General features: G+C 50.4%; 9 protein-coding genes across 9 annotated transcripts; 4 read left to right on the top strand and 5 right to left on the bottom strand.

Annotated features, from left to right (window-relative positions):
- Nucleotides 1–490: 490 nt before the first annotated feature.
- On the top strand, nt 491–1,609 carry BO87DRAFT_382230 (shikimate/quinate 5-dehydrogenase; the record flags this gene model as incomplete). Its single annotated transcript, XM_025624596.1, has 1 exon — nt 491–1,609. One exon carries the CDS (start codon nt 491–493, stop codon nt 1,607–1,609), a length of 1,119 nt encoding a protein of 372 aa, XP_025484641.1.
- A 74-nt stretch (nt 1,610–1,683) lies between these two features.
- BO87DRAFT_297013 (fungal specific transcription factor domain-containing protein) lies at nt 1,684–3,958 on the bottom strand (the record flags this gene model as incomplete). Its single annotated transcript, XM_025619010.1, has 6 exons — nt 1,684–2,171; nt 2,681–2,951; nt 3,077–3,540; nt 3,590–3,733; nt 3,786–3,871; nt 3,930–3,958. 6 exons carry the CDS (start codon nt 3,956–3,958, stop codon nt 1,684–1,686), a joined length of 1,482 nt encoding a protein of 493 aa, XP_025484640.1.
- A 791-nt stretch (nt 3,959–4,749) lies between these two features.
- On the top strand, nt 4,750–6,150 carry BO87DRAFT_438078 (proline racemase family protein). Its single transcript, XM_025627877.1, has one exon. It carries the CDS (start codon nt 5,096–5,098, stop codon nt 6,128–6,130), a length of 1,035 nt encoding a protein of 344 aa, XP_025484639.1. The 5' UTR covers nt 4,750–5,095; the 3' UTR covers nt 6,131–6,150.
- Nucleotides 6,151–6,309: 159 nt separating this feature from the next.
- Nucleotides 6,310–7,664, top strand: BO87DRAFT_403108 (uncharacterized protein; the record flags this gene model as incomplete). The annotated part of the gene is made up of 2 exons (XM_025625743.1): nt 6,310–6,526; nt 6,587–7,664. Exons 1-2 carry the CDS (start codon nt 6,324–6,326, stop codon nt 7,662–7,664), a joined length of 1,281 nt encoding a protein of 426 aa, XP_025484638.1. The 5' UTR covers nt 6,310–6,323.
- Nucleotides 7,582–8,874, bottom strand: rpnL (proteasome regulatory particle lid subunit rpnL). Its single transcript, XM_025625742.1, has 2 exons — nt 8,198–8,874; nt 7,582–8,116 (listed from the first exon to the last, which is right to left on the bottom strand). Exons 1-2 carry the CDS (start codon nt 8,753–8,755, stop codon nt 7,838–7,840), a joined length of 837 nt encoding a protein of 278 aa, XP_025484637.1. The 5' UTR covers nt 8,756–8,874; the 3' UTR covers nt 7,582–7,837.
- Nucleotides 8,875–9,063: 189 nt separating this feature from the next.
- Nucleotides 9,064–10,109, bottom strand: BO87DRAFT_392817 (uncharacterized protein; the record flags this gene model as incomplete). Its single annotated transcript, XM_025625025.1, has 5 exons — nt 9,064–9,153; nt 9,431–9,587; nt 9,738–9,910; nt 9,968–10,029; nt 10,085–10,109. The coding sequence occupies 5 exons, from the start codon at nt 10,107–10,109 to the stop codon at nt 9,064–9,066; spliced, it is 507 nt and encodes a 168-aa protein (XP_025484636.1).
- A 1,108-nt stretch (nt 10,110–11,217) lies between these two features.
- On the top strand, nt 11,218–11,957 carry BO87DRAFT_77918 (uncharacterized protein). Its single transcript, XM_025629556.1, has 2 exons — nt 11,218–11,405; nt 11,461–11,957. The coding sequence occupies exons 1-2, from the start codon at nt 11,312–11,314 to the stop codon at nt 11,610–11,612; spliced, it is 246 nt and encodes an 81-aa protein (XP_025484635.1). The 5' UTR covers nt 11,218–11,311; the 3' UTR covers nt 11,613–11,957.
- On the bottom strand, nt 11,951–13,050 carry BO87DRAFT_372359 (NAD dependent epimerase/dehydratase). The gene has a single exon (XM_025622264.1). The coding sequence runs from the start codon at nt 12,998–13,000 to the stop codon at nt 12,059–12,061; it is 942 nt and encodes a 313-aa protein (XP_025484634.1). The 5' UTR covers nt 13,001–13,050; the 3' UTR covers nt 11,951–12,058.
- A 389-nt stretch (nt 13,051–13,439) lies between these two features.
- On the bottom strand, nt 13,440–15,370 carry BO87DRAFT_438062 (S53 family peptidase; the record flags this gene model as incomplete). The annotated part of the gene is made up of 2 exons (XM_025627876.1): nt 13,440–13,818; nt 13,884–15,370. 2 exons carry the CDS (start codon nt 15,368–15,370, stop codon nt 13,539–13,541), a joined length of 1,767 nt encoding a protein of 588 aa, XP_025484633.1. The 3' UTR covers nt 13,440–13,538.
- Nucleotides 15,371–15,684: the final 314 nt, after the last annotated feature.

The raw sequence follows: 15,684 nt of genomic DNA, 5'->3' as shown, positions 1-15,684 counted from the left end.
TGTTTCCATTTCTGTGGTTGGCATGTTTTATGTAGATCATTACTTGTTGCATGAATGATAAGAAAACGACGATAGACTGGTGGTCGAGTATCGTTGGGAGGAAATTGTCCTAATGTTCTGCCAGCCTTGTGAAACGGATCTAGACACGGCCAAGCACATCACGGATTGTTATTGCCTTGCACTGTTTAGTTACCGCAGAATAGACCACTAATAAGGCCTTAATGCACCCCCTTTCATATCAAGGCAATAAATTCCGTAAGAACGCCGTTCCGATGTCAATCGGCAACATACCCGCTACGGCAACCCTCCCGACGCATCGGCATCTAAGTACAGTAGTACCCCAGTCTCGTAGTATTTAGATGCACTCATACTCCGCATAATCCTATATTCAAAGAATCTAATCCTCTGAGATCATCTTCCCTTGACTCAATTCTACTACCTCATAACACGCTCCACCCACAGACCCATAAGCAAAAACCAAAAAAGCACCATGCACCACCTCCCCAACCCCACCATCCAAACCATCCTCCTAAACCTCACACGCCCCAAAATCCACCACTTCCTCCACATCATCTCCTCCACCCTCATCTTCTTCTCCACGACCCCCGAACGACAACACCAACCCCCACCAAGCACCCTAGCCCGACCCAACGGACAACGCACGCTCTTCCGCCCCTTCACCTCCCCAGACAGCATCGGCGCCAAGCTCGTCGTCGAGCCAGCTCCCAACACTGCCACCGGAAAACGCGAGCACCCAATCCAAGGCCTCCTAATTATACTAGACCCGCTGAGAAACCCCACGGGAATCTTATCCGCCCAGGAAATAACCGGCTACCGGACGTCGATGAGCGCCATGATCCCGTTCTCCTGGCGGAAGCATGTATCGAATATCGTGATATTCGGGGCCGGAATACAGGCACTGTGGCATACGCGGTTGATATTGGGGTTGAGGGGGGAGGAGGTGCGGTGTATTACGTTTGTGGGTTCTTCGAGGGGACGGGTGGAGGAGTTGGTTGGAACGGTGAAAAGGGAGATGCAGGGGCGGTGGGGATCAGAAGAGTGTAAGTTTCAGTTTGTGAGTGCTGATGGGAGTGATGGTGAGGTTGAGAGGTGTTTAAGGGAGGCGGATTGTGTGTTTTGTACGACGCCTTCGCAGAAGATGCTTTTTCCGGCGGCGTGGGTGATGGAGAGGGGTGAGGCAGGGAGGAGGATGCCGTTGGTTTCGGCGATTGGGTCTTGGTTGCCGGAGATGATTGAGTTGGATCCCGAGTTACTTAGGGGGGTGGTATGTGGTGAGGAGGGGGTTAATCCGTTGACTGGGGAGAGGGGGAGGGGGATGGTGTTGGTGGATGATAGGGAGTATGCGATGCATGGCTGTGGGGAGGTTGTGCAGAGTGGGTTGGCCGGGGAGGATTTGGTGGAAATTGGAGAGGTACTTGCTTTGAAGAGTGGGAGGACTCAGGTATCTGGTGATGAGCATGTTCGGCGTGTGGAGGGGTTTATGGAGGAGGGCTTGGTTGTTTATAAAAGTGTCGGCGTGGGTCTTACTGATTTGACGGCTGGAAGGGAGGTTTTGAGACTATATCAGGAGAAGCAGGGTAATTTGTGAGAAGGTAGTCGATTATTATTGATGCTGGGAACAATGCCATTGAAATGTTCAGCTGCAGGACGTATATGCTAGAACTACCAAATAGCATGGTTGTCCATCATCGTCGATACCCATTCTGCGTCAAACAATTCGATCGAGTTCGCCATGGCCATCATCTCAGCAGATGTCAACGATGGCTCAAATGCACATCCCATCACCGGTGTAGTCTCACCCCCAAGGAAAGGGTCAGCACGAGAGTTCTCTTCCATAGGTGTTGCTGTATGAGCTTCATGTGAAGAAAGCGGGTTCTTTGTGATAGAGCGTTGAAGAACTTCAGAATTGGATTGCCCATTCTGGTCCTGGTTTGGCAAGAGCAAATTCAGTTTCTCGTCTAGCTGCTGTATTTCCGAATGCCGGAAGCGTGCTATCTGATTCCCAGCCTCGACCATGTCATCAAATATTAGGTCCGCTGTAGCATGCCACCACGTATCGTTAACTACTAATTGACGGTCAATTTCCGGAGCCATTAGAAGCACCACTGTGGAGATGAAAAGAGATTCCAGATCAAAAGTGAGAAAGGTTTCTAGTCATCGTCCTGTTAGTCTCATAACAATATCGGACAAACATGTTCTTTACCTAGAAGACCCTGAGACGCAAGATCGTGCAGAATCCTTATGCTGTGCTGCGCAGAGTCTAAACACATTTTGATCAAGTTCCTAACACTTGGAGAGTTTTGGAGGGATTGAACACAGGTTTCCGCAGACTCAAGTCGGATTTTGAGAAAGCAAAACAACAAAGGCCTGGTAGCCACTATCACGCACTGATCGAGTCAATATGAGAATGATGGCTAGATAGTAGTTCTCACCTGTTGGTAAAATAGGTGCAGATATGCTGATACTCGAGAGAGTCCACTGTCTGTCGCTTCTAAATGTAGAGGGAATGACTTGTTCAGTTCATCTGCCAGTCCTGCCAGGTTGGACAATGCTCCTTTGATGTTCAATAGAAAGGTTCGGTTAAGTCTACCATCAGTGGCATATACTGCTGTATCTTTTTGAGCAAGGTTATCAAAGGTGTATAGGAATGGGAACCTACTGGCGTTGATATCAGCTATGCTCCGGCATAATTTTATGTGCATGTCTAAGCTTTTGATATTTTCAGAGCCCTCAGGGGAGGGCAACTTGGCTTGAATGAAGCGGTCGTCGACAGACTGGGGAAGCCCCTGAATAGATGTCATGTGCCTGTCCAGAATATAGACAGTCCACCAAATCTTCCGGCACCTCTCCACATTATCCCGTCCCAGCTCGGTGACGGACATGAAGGTGTGCATGCCATGAGCCATGGCCATTCTCATCGCTTGGCCCACCTGTATCCAATCAGCTAACGACTTCGCAAATATCTAATGAGGAGGCTGACATAGTTATGAGAGGCAGTTCGACAGTCGAGGGCTTGGTAGAAAATGGCAATACAGCATAGGATCTCGGTCGATACCATCGGTGAGGAGTAAAGGAGGGTGTGATCCGGTAGAATTTGCAAAGCTTTGACAAAGAGGCTGATACCAGGGGGCTTTCCTTTAAGGTACTTCACATGTGTGAACATTTTTCCGAAAGCCAGAATGATAAGAAAGTGGATGTACCATAGGCCCCTTGGTCTTGTCTGCTCATCTTCCGAGTAGAAGCTATAGAGTGATTCCATAAAGTCACTGTCATCAAACAAGTGGTATAACTGCCCGCAGCGAAACCTGACGGCATTGATCAGGAATATGGCATGGTCAAGAGTTGGAATGACAGGGCTTTCTGGACTCGGATCAGTTCGAGATCCGTCCCAGCCTAGGTCATATGATGTCCCCTCGAACACCAGCGCCTCTGTTGGCAAGGATTCTTTGTGGACATGTTCATGAACCATACTGAGTACGCGTCGAGCGAAGGACCAATTAGAGGATGTCCCTAGATAATCTAAAAGTTGTTAGACATTTCTCCAGGCCATAAAGTGTTATTAACGTACAAGTTCTTCCATTGCCCGGTGACATAAAGGCAGGTGGCCCGGAGACTAGTGGATTCACCAATCCAGATTCAGGATTTTCTCCGTCTGGGGGAGTATAATAGTTATCCGGTGTGTTCTCGGGAGGACGTTCACGAGAAGCCGAGCCTGAAAATGTTAGCATTGACTAGGTGGCCAGACAGTGAGAACCAACGAGTACTATTGTCGGGAGCCAATGCTATAGTGTGAAGGTCACTTGTATGCTTCTCCAATTGTGCTGCTCTCTGCTTCAATTCAGCAATATGCCTATGTAGATCTCAACTGTGAGTCGACGGTATAAATGGTTAGGCCCGGGATGGCAGACCTCCGTGTCACTAGAACCTTCTGGCTCATGTCGTCGAAAATGCAAGAGAAATTTCGGTTGCTACAGCTAAAGCATGGCTGTGTTCCAGAACACTTGATCTTTTGTCTTCGACATCGTACGCACCTTTTCAAACAACCATTAGCGATAGTAGATAGTTCAACACTTGAATGCCTCTTACACCTTAGCTGATCTCTTTCTGGCTTGTGCGACGCCTGCCACTGAAGTCTTTCTCATCTTGGGTGAAGCGTCCAAAAAGTGATTCAGGAGAATGTTCCAAGTATGACGGCGCAGTAGGGAAATCCAGTAGAAACATGCGATAGAACAACTTAGAGTGAGGTTAAGAAGCGAAGTTCAGCAGAGGGTTTCGGAATAGAAAAGATGTATTGAGTAGAGACAAGATAGATGAAACCACAGATGAGAAAACGCTATTCCATGAGAAGAAATTGCAATTTGAGAAGAAATTCTGATAAGAAAGATACTATAATGTAAGAAAGACTGATGTGAGAAGAGACAGATGCTTATCAAAAGATACCCCCACAAACAGGCGGGGAAATATTCCCCACTCATCGGCGTATTTCCGTAAAGTCTTGCACTAACCATAGTGAGATGCCTTTCATGACTCTACAATTATCTTCTATTATGATGTCAACAATATCTCTGGACTATTGGTTCGAAATTGTTCCCTTATAAATCAATTGAAAAGCATTGAGCATAGTGGCCAAATTCCCGCCACTTCCATCTAAACCACAACTAACCATAGATGAGTGAATTATTTTGATTGCGATAATTGGCCATGAAGGTTTCACAATCGCAACAGCTTGTCGGGAACGTTGCCGATACATATTGTGAGATATCGCTTAGGCTTCCGAAAGACTAATTCACTCCCCCGCATGCACTCTATCACCGAATGGCTGTACTATGTTCCATCCACGTCAGGAACGAATGGCAAGTAACCTGACGTATTACGAGAAGATGTCGCTGATCGGTTATGCTGCCGGCAACATGGCGCTGCCTATCTTTCCTGTCTGACCGGTACGCAGAGTATCAGTAGCATGGACATGCTCGAGCGGGTGCTGAAAGCGATAAATAGCCCACGAGCTCTGGCTAATCCTACGAACCGACATTCATTCGAAACCTACTTCTCTTGAGTATTATCCACCGAGAAAATGAGATTCGCCAGATCCATCAACGTCGTGGGCTGCCACTGTGCCGGCGAAGTATGCGATGTGATCGTCGGGGGTGTTTTAAATCCCTCGGGCTGCAGCACCATGTACGAGAAGCTCGTTCACTTTCGCGACAAAGAAGACCATATACGCCAGCTTCTCATGCAAGAGCCTCGGGGACGACCGGCTATGTGTGTGAATCTTGTCTTGCCCCCTTGCAACCCAAAGGCCGACGCTGGGTTTTTGATCATGGAGACTGAGGAGTACCCTGCCATGTCTGGAGGAAACACCATTGCCACTACGACTGTTCTTCTGGAGACAGGCATGGTGCCCATGACTGAGCCGATCACCAAGATAGTCTTGGAAACTCCGGCAGGCCTAGTACCTGTCACCGCGGACTGCGAGGGTGGCAAGTGCAAGGCGGTCGCGATTGATAACGTCCCTTCGTTTGTTTTCGCCCTGGATTACAAGGTCGATGTCCCTGGACTGGGTACTGTCTCGGTCGATATTGCATGGGGAGGAATGATCTACGGTATTGTCGACGCGACTTCACTTGGGATTAGTATCAACAACCAAAACGGGCCGAAGTTGATTGAATACGGAGAGCGAATCAAAGATGCTCTCCAGAAGGCCCCATTTGTTCCCGTCCATCCGGAGAACCCCAGCATAAGAGGCGTTAGTATCCTTGAATTTACAGAGCCGCTTCAGCGGGATACTATGACGGCTGTCAATACCGTTGTGGTTTCTCCCGGGCGGTTCGATCGGTGCCCGTGTGGCACAGGAAGCTGCGCAAGAATGGCAGTACTCCATGCTCGGGGTCAGCTCGCAGTAGGCGAGAGGTTCCAACATCATAGCATCATTGGAAGCACTTTCGAGTGCCACATCCGCGGGACGCAGAAATTGCGGGACTATGACGCTGTCTTGCCGACGGTGAAAGGAAGTGCTTGGATCAATTCCTTCAAGCAAATGGTGTTGGATCCCACTGATCCTTGGCCGGTGGGCTTTCGAGTTGGCGATCAATGGCATATGGCAGAGTAACAGCATGAATTTACGGTTTGGGATGTAGCAGACAATCCCAGATCAAGTTATGTCCATAGTTATGTACATATCCTGACTAAGCATAGCGGGATGTGTTCCCAAAGCAGCATAAAAACCCAAAACGGCAATGCAATTCATCCCACTTGAACATTTAATATGATAAAATACTAATATAGTATCAACTACTACAACCATGACTCAACACCCCTCCTCAGATACCACCATCTTTCTGGACCAGCCCCCAAGCTGCCTCCAATTCCACCCCTCCTCCCCGAACCACTTCCTCGTAGGCACCTACCTGCTCTCAGAACACAAGGAAGATGACTCTGCACCAATCCAACAAACCAAAACCGGCAGTCTCCAACTATGGCACTTAGATCCTGCCACAAACCAACTGTACCCTCCCCCTAATACTATCTAAATACATAAGAGGTGTATGGAACTAAGAAGTGACAGAACCCTCCGCCACAAACATCCTCTCCCATTCGCAGTCTTCGACCTGCACTTCCACCCCACTGACCCAACCCTCGCTGCCATTGCAACCAGCGCAGCATCAGTGGTATTTTTCCGCATCAACCCCGACATTGATGCCGGAGAGGACGTCAGTTCCTGTATCAAGGAGATCCACTCCCACCAAGTCCACGAAGACCCCTCCATCCCAGCACTCTATCTAGCCTGGTTACCTGCTGGATGGCACTCCACCATCACCACCTCCACTTCCAATGTTGAAACAGAGTACGGCTTCGCCGTAACCTTCTCCGACGGCCTAACCACCATCTTCAACACTAACCTACCATCCCCTCCCAATTCCTTCTCCATAGCCGAGGAATCATCCTATCCCGCAACCCAACAAATAGAAGTCTGGTTCGTAGCAGCAGCTACATACCCCCCACCTCAGTCCGATGGTGGTGATAAGATGCGCTATATCTTTACAGGGAGTGACTTTGGCTCGTTGCATACTCGCTATCTTCCTGCGCCTTCCAGCAACACCAACTCAGACGATGAGGATGAAGCTGAGGCTAGCACGCCCATCCTCTCCCACGACGACCGCGCCCGCCACCACACAGCAGGCGTGACTGCCATCCTGCCGCTCCCTGTGCCTATGACTGATGGCGCGCCGTGGCTTCTAACGGGAAGTTATGATGAGTCGTTGCGGGTGTATCATGCTTCTCGGCGGGGGGAGGTACTGGGGGAAATTGGGCTCGGGGGTGGGGTTTGGAGGTTGCAGGTTCTTTCCACCCAGTCTCGTACTTTGGATGGTGAGGAGGGGGGTAGGGAGTGGGAGTGCCTGGTGTTGGCGAGTTGTATGCATGCTGGGACGAGGGTGGTCAAGGTGCGGGTTGTGGGTGGGGAGAGTGGGGAGTTGAGGGAGTGTGAGATGGATGTGCTGGCGGAGTTTACGGAGCATGAGAGTATGAATTATGCGAGTGATGTGTGGAATCTGGGGGGAAATCAGGGAGCAGGAGGGGAGTTGGTGGTTGTGTCGAGTAGTTTCTATGATCGGAGGGTTTGTGTGTGGCGGGTTAATGTATGAGTATCCTTGCCTAGTCTACATAAGATCTGGGAAGAGGGAAATGAAGTAGGTTTATGTTATGTTCGTAAAACGCTCGAGAGGTCATATGCAGAAGTGGACATCAACAACAGGTATACCAACGAAACACGCCCCGTCCCGAAACGAAACCCGAGAATAAAATGATTATAGATAAATCAGACGATCGTCTCCAGCTCGCGCGCATAGCCGATCGCATTCTCGATGATCGTGCCGCTGGCCACGAGGATATCCTTCTCGGACCGAGCAGCCGCCTCGGGCTCGACGGGGAAAAAGATGCGGCCATCACGGAGGACCCAGCCGCGCTGCTGGGCGAACTCGATCACGGCGCCCTCCGAATCGAGGAAGAGGAGGTTCTTGGCGTTGGAGATGGGGAGCGACGGGTACGCCTTTTCGGAGCAGTCTGCGATTTCGCTGCGGATGGTTCCGACCAGGACCTGCATCATCAGTATTAGCTAACCAAACCATCGACGAGAAAACGCGGCGCGCATATTATAGTCAGGCAATGGTATACTCACATTCGAGAACAGCGCAAAGTCCTCCGAGGGCACGCGCTCGGAGTTGGTCTCCCGCCACACCTTATCGTAGCTTCCCTCCATCAGATTCCTCTCCAGCTCAACCGGATACTTGATGAACGGATCATCCTCGACGCTCTTGCCCTTCAGACTCGCCTCCTCGACCAGACCCTCCAGAACCGTGTGAAAGCTCGTGCTGTCGCCCATGCTCAACAGCAGCAGCAGATACAAGCCTGTGATCTTGCTGCGCTGGCTGTTTCGGATGTCCACGTGGCCGGCATTCGTGCTGTCCCGCTCCAGGTCGTAGAACGGCTGCAGCTGCTGGTAGTATCGTGTGAAGGTGGGTGCGTCGGTCTGTCGGATAGAGGCGATGGCTCCGAGCTCGAGAACCTCGCGGGCCTGGGCGACCAGCTCGGCGGGTGCTGACGGCGTGGGAATCAGGACATTCTGCAGGAGGAGGGCGCGCTTGCCGCGACTGAGGAGGTCGTTGACGGCTTCGAATTGTTGCCGGCCGAGGGCGCTGTGGAGCTCGGACACGATGACCTTGAGGTCGTTGGCCATTGTGGATTAGAATAGTAGAATGTATCCGCTATGTAAATATATGTGTACGAGGAGCAAGATAGGGAGATATTAGGAATGATAGACTGGTTGGATTGGTGTGGTGGTGCAGTGGTTTCGAGATGGAAGTGCTGGTTGTGACGTTGGCAGCCGCAGCTTCCAGGAGCTTCGGAGAAGCCCATCACGTGACATCATCGGGCAAAATCACGGATCGAGCTTATCTTGTTTACATCGTTTGAACTCTTTTCTCTCATTTGCAGAGAGCCACTGGCTCTTCTGCTTACAAGCTGCAGACTTTCAACTATGCTTCATCATACATTCTCACATAGAAGGAACCCGCCTTTCTGCAGCTTTTGAAAGACGCCCTCCGCGTCGTCTTTGGCCGCCGCCTCCGCATGAGCCTAATATTCCAGGCTCCGTAGCTGCCAAGGAGTTCCTGAGAGCCACTCGCAAAGGTCATACACCCGAAATCCAAGAGTAGGCCCTTCTCTCTGGCCAGTGACTGTAGCGTCTTGGACATACCTTCTACGGTCTTTTGGGCCGCGGCATGGTCACTACCGCCTTCAGGCATTCACGGATCAAAACCCACCCAATTAATTGCGTGACGTCCCTTTGTCCTGTGGATGAAGATCAGACCGTATGGGAGAATTGAAAGCAATTTACAGCGCTGTTGGACACTTTCAAGGCCCATGATATTTCTCCGCGATCTTTACCGATCTGAACACCAGCCGTACCCATTGACTGAATGGTGTTATGCAAGACAGCGCCAGAAGGGTGGGTCTTGCAGACTTCGAGCCTCGTCTTATGGATGTCCTCATATAGCTCCTGTAGAAATCTTCGGAGAAATTTTGCAAATGGGACGTCTGTAATCCCGCATTTAGTTATCATTTTCGATTGAACTAATGCATATCGCCCCCGTGGGGTCTGTACTCACTTCTGGGAAGTTTGGGCGTGGCCCACCTCACCCAGAGCTTGGGAAAATGACAGTAGCGTGCCGTTAGTGGATGGCAGCACCATAGCCACAAGGGTTTTGAGGTTGTGGAACGGCTCAAAGGCCTTTGGTGGCTCAGCTGTGTGGTCCCTATAGAACATGCCGACTGCGTCCAATCCGTTGTTAAAATTGGCAAATAGCCCAGTCTTGGGGTCCACTTTTTGGGCCTGATGGACTGCCACAGTGTCTTTAGTGATGGCCATATGGTCCTCTGGATTTCAGACGTTGATATTGTATTGAATCTTGATCAGAGGATGAGGTTTGTGGTCAAACCGTGTTACAATGCCTGTTTAGCATGTTAACGTATCATCCAAATTATGCTCGGGAGGTGCCATAAACACCAAAGTTGGAGCCACCGCCCTTCATGGCACGATAAAATCAGGATGCTCCTTCACGTTGGCGTTGATGAGGCTGCCATACGCTAGTAGAACCTGCAGGGATGATTTGCTGTCGGTATCTAGACCTTGACGAAGACAAAGACGGTAAGAAGCTTGCCTCAAAATTCTTCACGCTATCAGCACCAAGTCCAGAGCCCCCATGCCTCACTTGTGTAATAGTTAGTAACTTTGACTATCCAATTTAAAAATAAGCATCCCTGCTGCCTTCGCCCCATTCAGGCATCCTACAAAGCATCAAAGATGTAGGCTGCTCGAGGAAGATACAAACCTTCCAAAGAAAATCCGCCCGTATCAAATGACACTGCTGATGTAGCGGTTGGTATATTCAAGCACAGCTGATTATTGGAACGGGCATCAATATCCATGGTTGGAACCTTCCATGTTAGGCCGCGCTGACGCCGGTATAAATGTACATCAGATGCGCCTTACTAGTGGGATCGCTTAACACTTCTGGATGGGAATTCAGTCCGCGACACAAAGCTGTATTATAGTATTGGGTGTCTGGCTATTCTGAATTTTATTGCAGGTGCCAGTACACGGGAATAGACTTTCGACGCCAATTTGGTGTACGGAAAACAAATTGCGATGGTACTTTCAGCTGGTGGTCTGAGCACCATCGTCGCACTTTGGTGCTTGGGTTTTAAAACACATCTTAGGTTGATCAATGAGAGTCTGAACCGTTATTTATCTCGCCCATTATTACTATACCTATGAGACCAAAAGGTCGGCGTAGTAATGTGTCTTGACATCTTATGTGCGATCCTAGAATGTGACAGTGACTCATCCAGGAGCATTGTATAGTGTCTGGCATCGTAAGTTACTACGCATAGAAAGCCGAATCTGACAGCCTAAGACATTTTATGGTCTTAGGCATTAGTATGCTAAATGTGGTTAATTAATGCTTGAATCCAAAGGAAATCATTCCTAAACGGGCAAGAGTATAAGCCCCCGTCTTTGTGCCCAAGCACGTGTTTTACTATATGCTTAACTCGGGTAGTAAACTTCCACACGCAGTATATACTGGACCGCTGAAACCAGTGGCTTGATACATGACGGTTCTTTTCACTCTTAACCCCAAGCTCCCCATTAAGGCCCTGCCTCACATTCCTAGGTACCATTTAGACCCTCCCATCCCCCTCAAACGCCGTGCCGACTAGTTGTCAAGGAAACATGGTCGTCCAGTTCTGCGACGATTGTGGTAACCTTCTGGATGAATCATCCGATGACACTCTGGAATGTGGGATACGTGGAAAGACCGCTAAGAGTACACCACCCCAGCCTCCCTCCCTAAGTACCGCAGGGCTGACCAAGCGCAATAGACATGGCAATGCATCATGCGCAGGTTTCCACATCGGAGAAATTCCCTTCCCGGCTCAGGAACAAACTGAAATCGAACACGCAAGAGGTGACTTATAAAACTTTCGGGAAGGGTCCCTCCATTGACATGGCATGTGTCAAATGTCCTTCTTAGGGAGGTGACCTATGCCCAGGTTCAGTTGCGGAGTGCAGATGAGGGAAGTACTATCTTCCATACCTGTGCTAAATGTGGACATAGGTAAGTAGGGGTCTCGCGTGAATGCGGAATGCTTGCTAATTCTGGCCCACCAGATGGCAGGAGGATAATTAAGGCGATATTTCCGGAACACCTCTTCTGCCTGAGTATCAGAAGGCCATTTCATCGTCGGCTCATGACTTTGATTTCACGAGGATTTTACGGATGGCGTGGGACCTATGCTTTGTCCAAGCCAACCCCTGCATTCAGTTTCTACAGTCAGGCCTAGTATGGAACGAGACATCAATATCATTTCCAGATAACCGTACATTGCAGATTCTCATAAACAGTCCTTTACATATAACATGCTCAAACAAGCAAACCATTTCATCTCACGTTCAAAACCATAATCAGCAGCATCAGCATCAAGCCAAAATCTCCTTCTCATTCTCCTTCAAGAATGCATCGACGGAAGTAAGTCCCTCCGCCAACGTCCCCAACTGCTCACGACAGTTACTCACTCCATCCCCACCGGGCACCTCGTCCGCCCATCTCGACGAAGCAGCACCAAGATGTCCCTCCTTGATCATCCCATCCACGACCTCATCATCCAAAAACTCCACCTTCACCTCTTCACCCACCACCTTCCCAATCTTCCCTGCCAACTGCTCCACAGTCACCACCTCCACGGCCACATCAACAGCCTTGTTCGCAAACCTCTCAGGCTCCTTAACCGCCGCCGCAACCACAATGCCCACATCCCGAGCATCCACCAACGGCAGCTCCGTGCCGGGCCGATATGCCACGCGCAGGACCCGCTCTTCCTTGAACGCAGGGAACATGAAGTCCCGCACAGGCGGCAGGAGGTTCTGAAGGAAATGGCCCGGTCGGACAATTGTCCAGCGCCCGCCCTCCTTAGCTTCCGCTACTTCACGAACACGATTCTCCAAGGCATGCTTGTTCAACCAGTACTCTTTCATCGGATGAGCACCGCTTTCCCATCCGGGGAATAACTCATGCTGGCCTGTCTTCAACGCCGTACCAAGAATGATATGGGAGAGAGTGGATGACTCCTTCGCAGCGAGAATGATGTTCTCCATGCGCTGGAAATCAGCCTCGGGTTTGCCGGTTTGCACTTCGGTGAAGAACACGGCGTCCACGTTTTGTGTCGCATTGCGGAGAGATTCCAGGTCGTCGAGGTCGCCTGTGACGAGAGTCGCACCTTGTTCGGCGAGTTGGACTGCGGCGCTGCTGGCTGGGTTGCGCACGAAGGCAGAGACGGAGTGGCCCGCGGATAGGGAATGCTGGACGACGCCGCGGCCTTGGTTGCCGGTGGCGCCGATGACGAGGATAGTTTTGGGGGACATTGTAAGTGGTTGGTTTGTAGTATTGTAGATTGAGATGTGAATTGTGTTTGATAGGAATGTGGTTGGCAATGGGGTGGTGCAGAGAGAAGATTTATAGCTGTTTGTGCTGCCTAAGCTGTTTGTTAGTGCTTACTGCGTGTATAGTAATTCTTAGATCTTACAGACGGGCGAAGGATCTCTCACCGTAGTAAGTTGTTGGGTAGAAGGCTGTACGAATGTGGGTTGGTAAGCTTAGATGTTTCAGAACGATTAGCTTATGCAGTATATTCTAGATTACTACTGCTGTACCTAAGACACTGGACACAGGTAGCGGGTATCCTAACGCATCGCGGATGTTGTCCTCAACACGAGCACCACAACCACTAGTAAATTTTAAGAATCCACTTTCAATATCTAGTATCGTCCTTCAATTCCGACATTTATCGCCCTTGGTTTGGTTACGAAATCTATTCGTCGCAATCATCTCAAACTAATCACCATTGGCATAACAATAGACAAAACATCAGCAGCACATAAAACAAGACCAGCCCGCTGCGTACTAAGCTGACAGCGCCATCTGCTCCAGAGTCTGATACAGAGGCGTCCCCAGCCCAGTAACCGGGTCCCATCCCTTGGTGGCATTCCAGCTGGCATACGGGACAAGAGCTCCTCCATTTGATCCCTCACAACCCACTGATCCACCGTCTACAATATCCGTGAATCCCTTCTGATCGAGCGAATAGAGCCACGGGTTCAGGAACCCTAGGGTGGGTTTACCTTGCTTAAGTCGTGCGGCGTTTAGTCGGGAGATGACTGCTGCGAAGACGGGGGCGGCGGCACTATAATATTATTAGCTCGTTCGATTCTAATGGTTTGATTATGTGTTTGGTGGTGGTCTACTCACCTTGTTCCCGCAGTCTGTAACCATTGTCCATGGTCCCTAATAACATAGTTGCTAGCCTGAGCCGACACATCAGGAATGCCCCGTCCGTCTCGGTTATACAATCCATCCCATTTACTTCCCAGACGCGCAAGATACACTTCCACGCTAGCGTTCTGGTACGACGGACGAGCAAAGCGCTCGGAGAACCCACCTCCCGAGATGTCCACAGCCTTTTCCGGCTCGACGCCCTCCGTCCCACCCACGGATGTCACGAACGGACAGGAAGCCGGGAAGATAGGTTGAAAGCGGGTCCTTTGACTTCCATCGTTGGATACACAACCCCCTCCGACGCCCGAGTCTCCGCTACTGAAGATCACCGAGACCCCGCGCGCACCTAACTGGGCGAACAGATTGCACGTGGCTTCCGTGTATTCCTCCGGAAGGCTTTGCTCCTCCTCGCCGTAAGACGTGCTAAGTACTGCAGGGAGATCCTCATCCGGAAGACCCACCAGATAGTGGAGCTGTTCGAGATACGGCTCGTTGGTCGATCCGTCGGTACTCACCGTACCCGTGTCCGAGACGGACGGGGCACGTCCGGCCGTAGTGTAGAAGGTCGCGTTAGCGTTGAATGCCATGGAGAGGGCGTATTGAATGTCGAGGCTGGCTTCTGTGCTTCCTTCTTGGGAGTTTTGGGGGTTTTGACCTCCGTTGATGGAAACTACGCTGAAGTCGGCGTCTATGCTGTCTGGAGAGTATACTTCTAGGAACTCGTCGAGGTCGCTGTAGCGTGCGTATTGGTCGAGGTAGCCGGAAATGCCGAGAACGTTTCGCGAATCCGGGGTTGCTTTGGTACTGGGTAGGCCGTAGAGTTGGCGGAGACAGGCTGGCGTTACGCCTGTTAAGCAGTCTTCGCTTATTTCGTCGATATTAATTGATACCGGCATGAGGCTCGGTAGGCTGGTTTGCGTCTTGGGCTGTCCGAAGCGAGTCGTTGGCTGGATCATTTGGAGAAAGGGATCGACTTCCTCCGGGACTGAGTACTTGAGCGTCCTGATCTGGGTTGTGTTTGTCTCCAGGTGGTGGAAGTTGTAGAAATCTGTCTTCATCATTGACTGTGCTTGGGCCAACGGGACCGTGAAGGCGAGCCAGTCCCCGCGATCCTCAATAGCATCTGATGGAACATGCTCCGATTCAAGCCAGGATAAAATTGTCTTTGAAACCTGGTCGGATGGGCACATAAAGGCTCTCACATCGTCACGTTTCATATGCCGTCCATAGTCTCGGTGACCGGGTGTCGAGATATCGATGACTTTCTGCTCGAACTCCGCCTTGTAGTCATGATGCATCGACAACCAGAACTTCATCGGAGTGGCTGGCGATGGAGCTGCGCCTTTACTCCATCCTTCGGGGATGCTGCTTAGTTGGTCTACCACGACATAATCAGGCGCTGTAGCTATACCCGTGTGTAGAAGGGACAAAAGTCCCATGAGATATTGGAGATATGTCATGGCCGCTCGAATGTCGCATTAGTTTCAAGTACTGATACCTGGCGTGTCTCAGACCTTCACCCACCTGCGGAGTAGATTACCGCAGAAACTGTCTCTTCCACTCCAGAAGGATGTCGTGCTGTGGTCGCCCGTAGCTCCCTCCCTCGATATAAACCAAGGAAACCGACAGTTATTGTGAAGAACACCCCTCTTCTCACCCGCGAGACTTTTTAGAAATGTCGGGTATTCCAATAATGCGGGGTCTTGTTACCAGTTTCATCGGTGTGGTTGGAAGAGACGCGTTAAAGTTATCGAGCAATCCAGAGGACATGGAG

Source organism: Aspergillus neoniger, assembly GCF_003184625.1.
Source record: "Aspergillus neoniger CBS 115656 unplaced genomic scaffold BO87scaffold_2, whole genome shotgun sequence".
NCBI classification, from domain to species: Eukaryota; Fungi; Ascomycota; class Eurotiomycetes; order Eurotiales; family Aspergillaceae; genus Aspergillus; species Aspergillus neoniger.
Note: the sequence above shows the minus strand (reverse complement) of the source record. Positions and strands in the feature narration are given on the sequence as shown.

Excerpts from the sequence above, each read along its gene's own strand:
- BO87DRAFT_438078 (XM_025627877.1), top strand. The coding sequence starts at position 5,096 with ATGAGATTCGCCAGATCCATCAACGTCGTGGGCTGCCACTGTGCCGGC.
- BO87DRAFT_372359 (XM_025622264.1), bottom strand. The coding sequence starts at position 13,000 with ATGTCCCCCAAAACTATCCTCGTCATCGGCGCCACCGGCAACCAAGGC.
- rpnL (XM_025625742.1), bottom strand. The coding sequence starts at position 8,755 with ATGGCCAACGACCTCAAGGTCATCGTGTCCGAGCTCCACAGCGCCCTC. Across the intron at positions 8,117-8,197 it reads ACTTTGCGCTGTTCTCGAAT|GTCCTGGTCGGAACCATCCG; the intron begins GTGAGTATACCA and ends CTGATGATGCAG.
- BO87DRAFT_77918 (XM_025629556.1), top strand. The coding sequence starts at position 11,312 with ATGGTCGTCCAGTTCTGCGACGATTGTGGTAACCTTCTGGATGAATCA. Across the intron at positions 11,406-11,460 it reads ACGTGGAAAGACCGCTAAGA|ACATGGCAATGCATCATGCG; the intron begins GTACACCACCCC and ends CAAGCGCAATAG.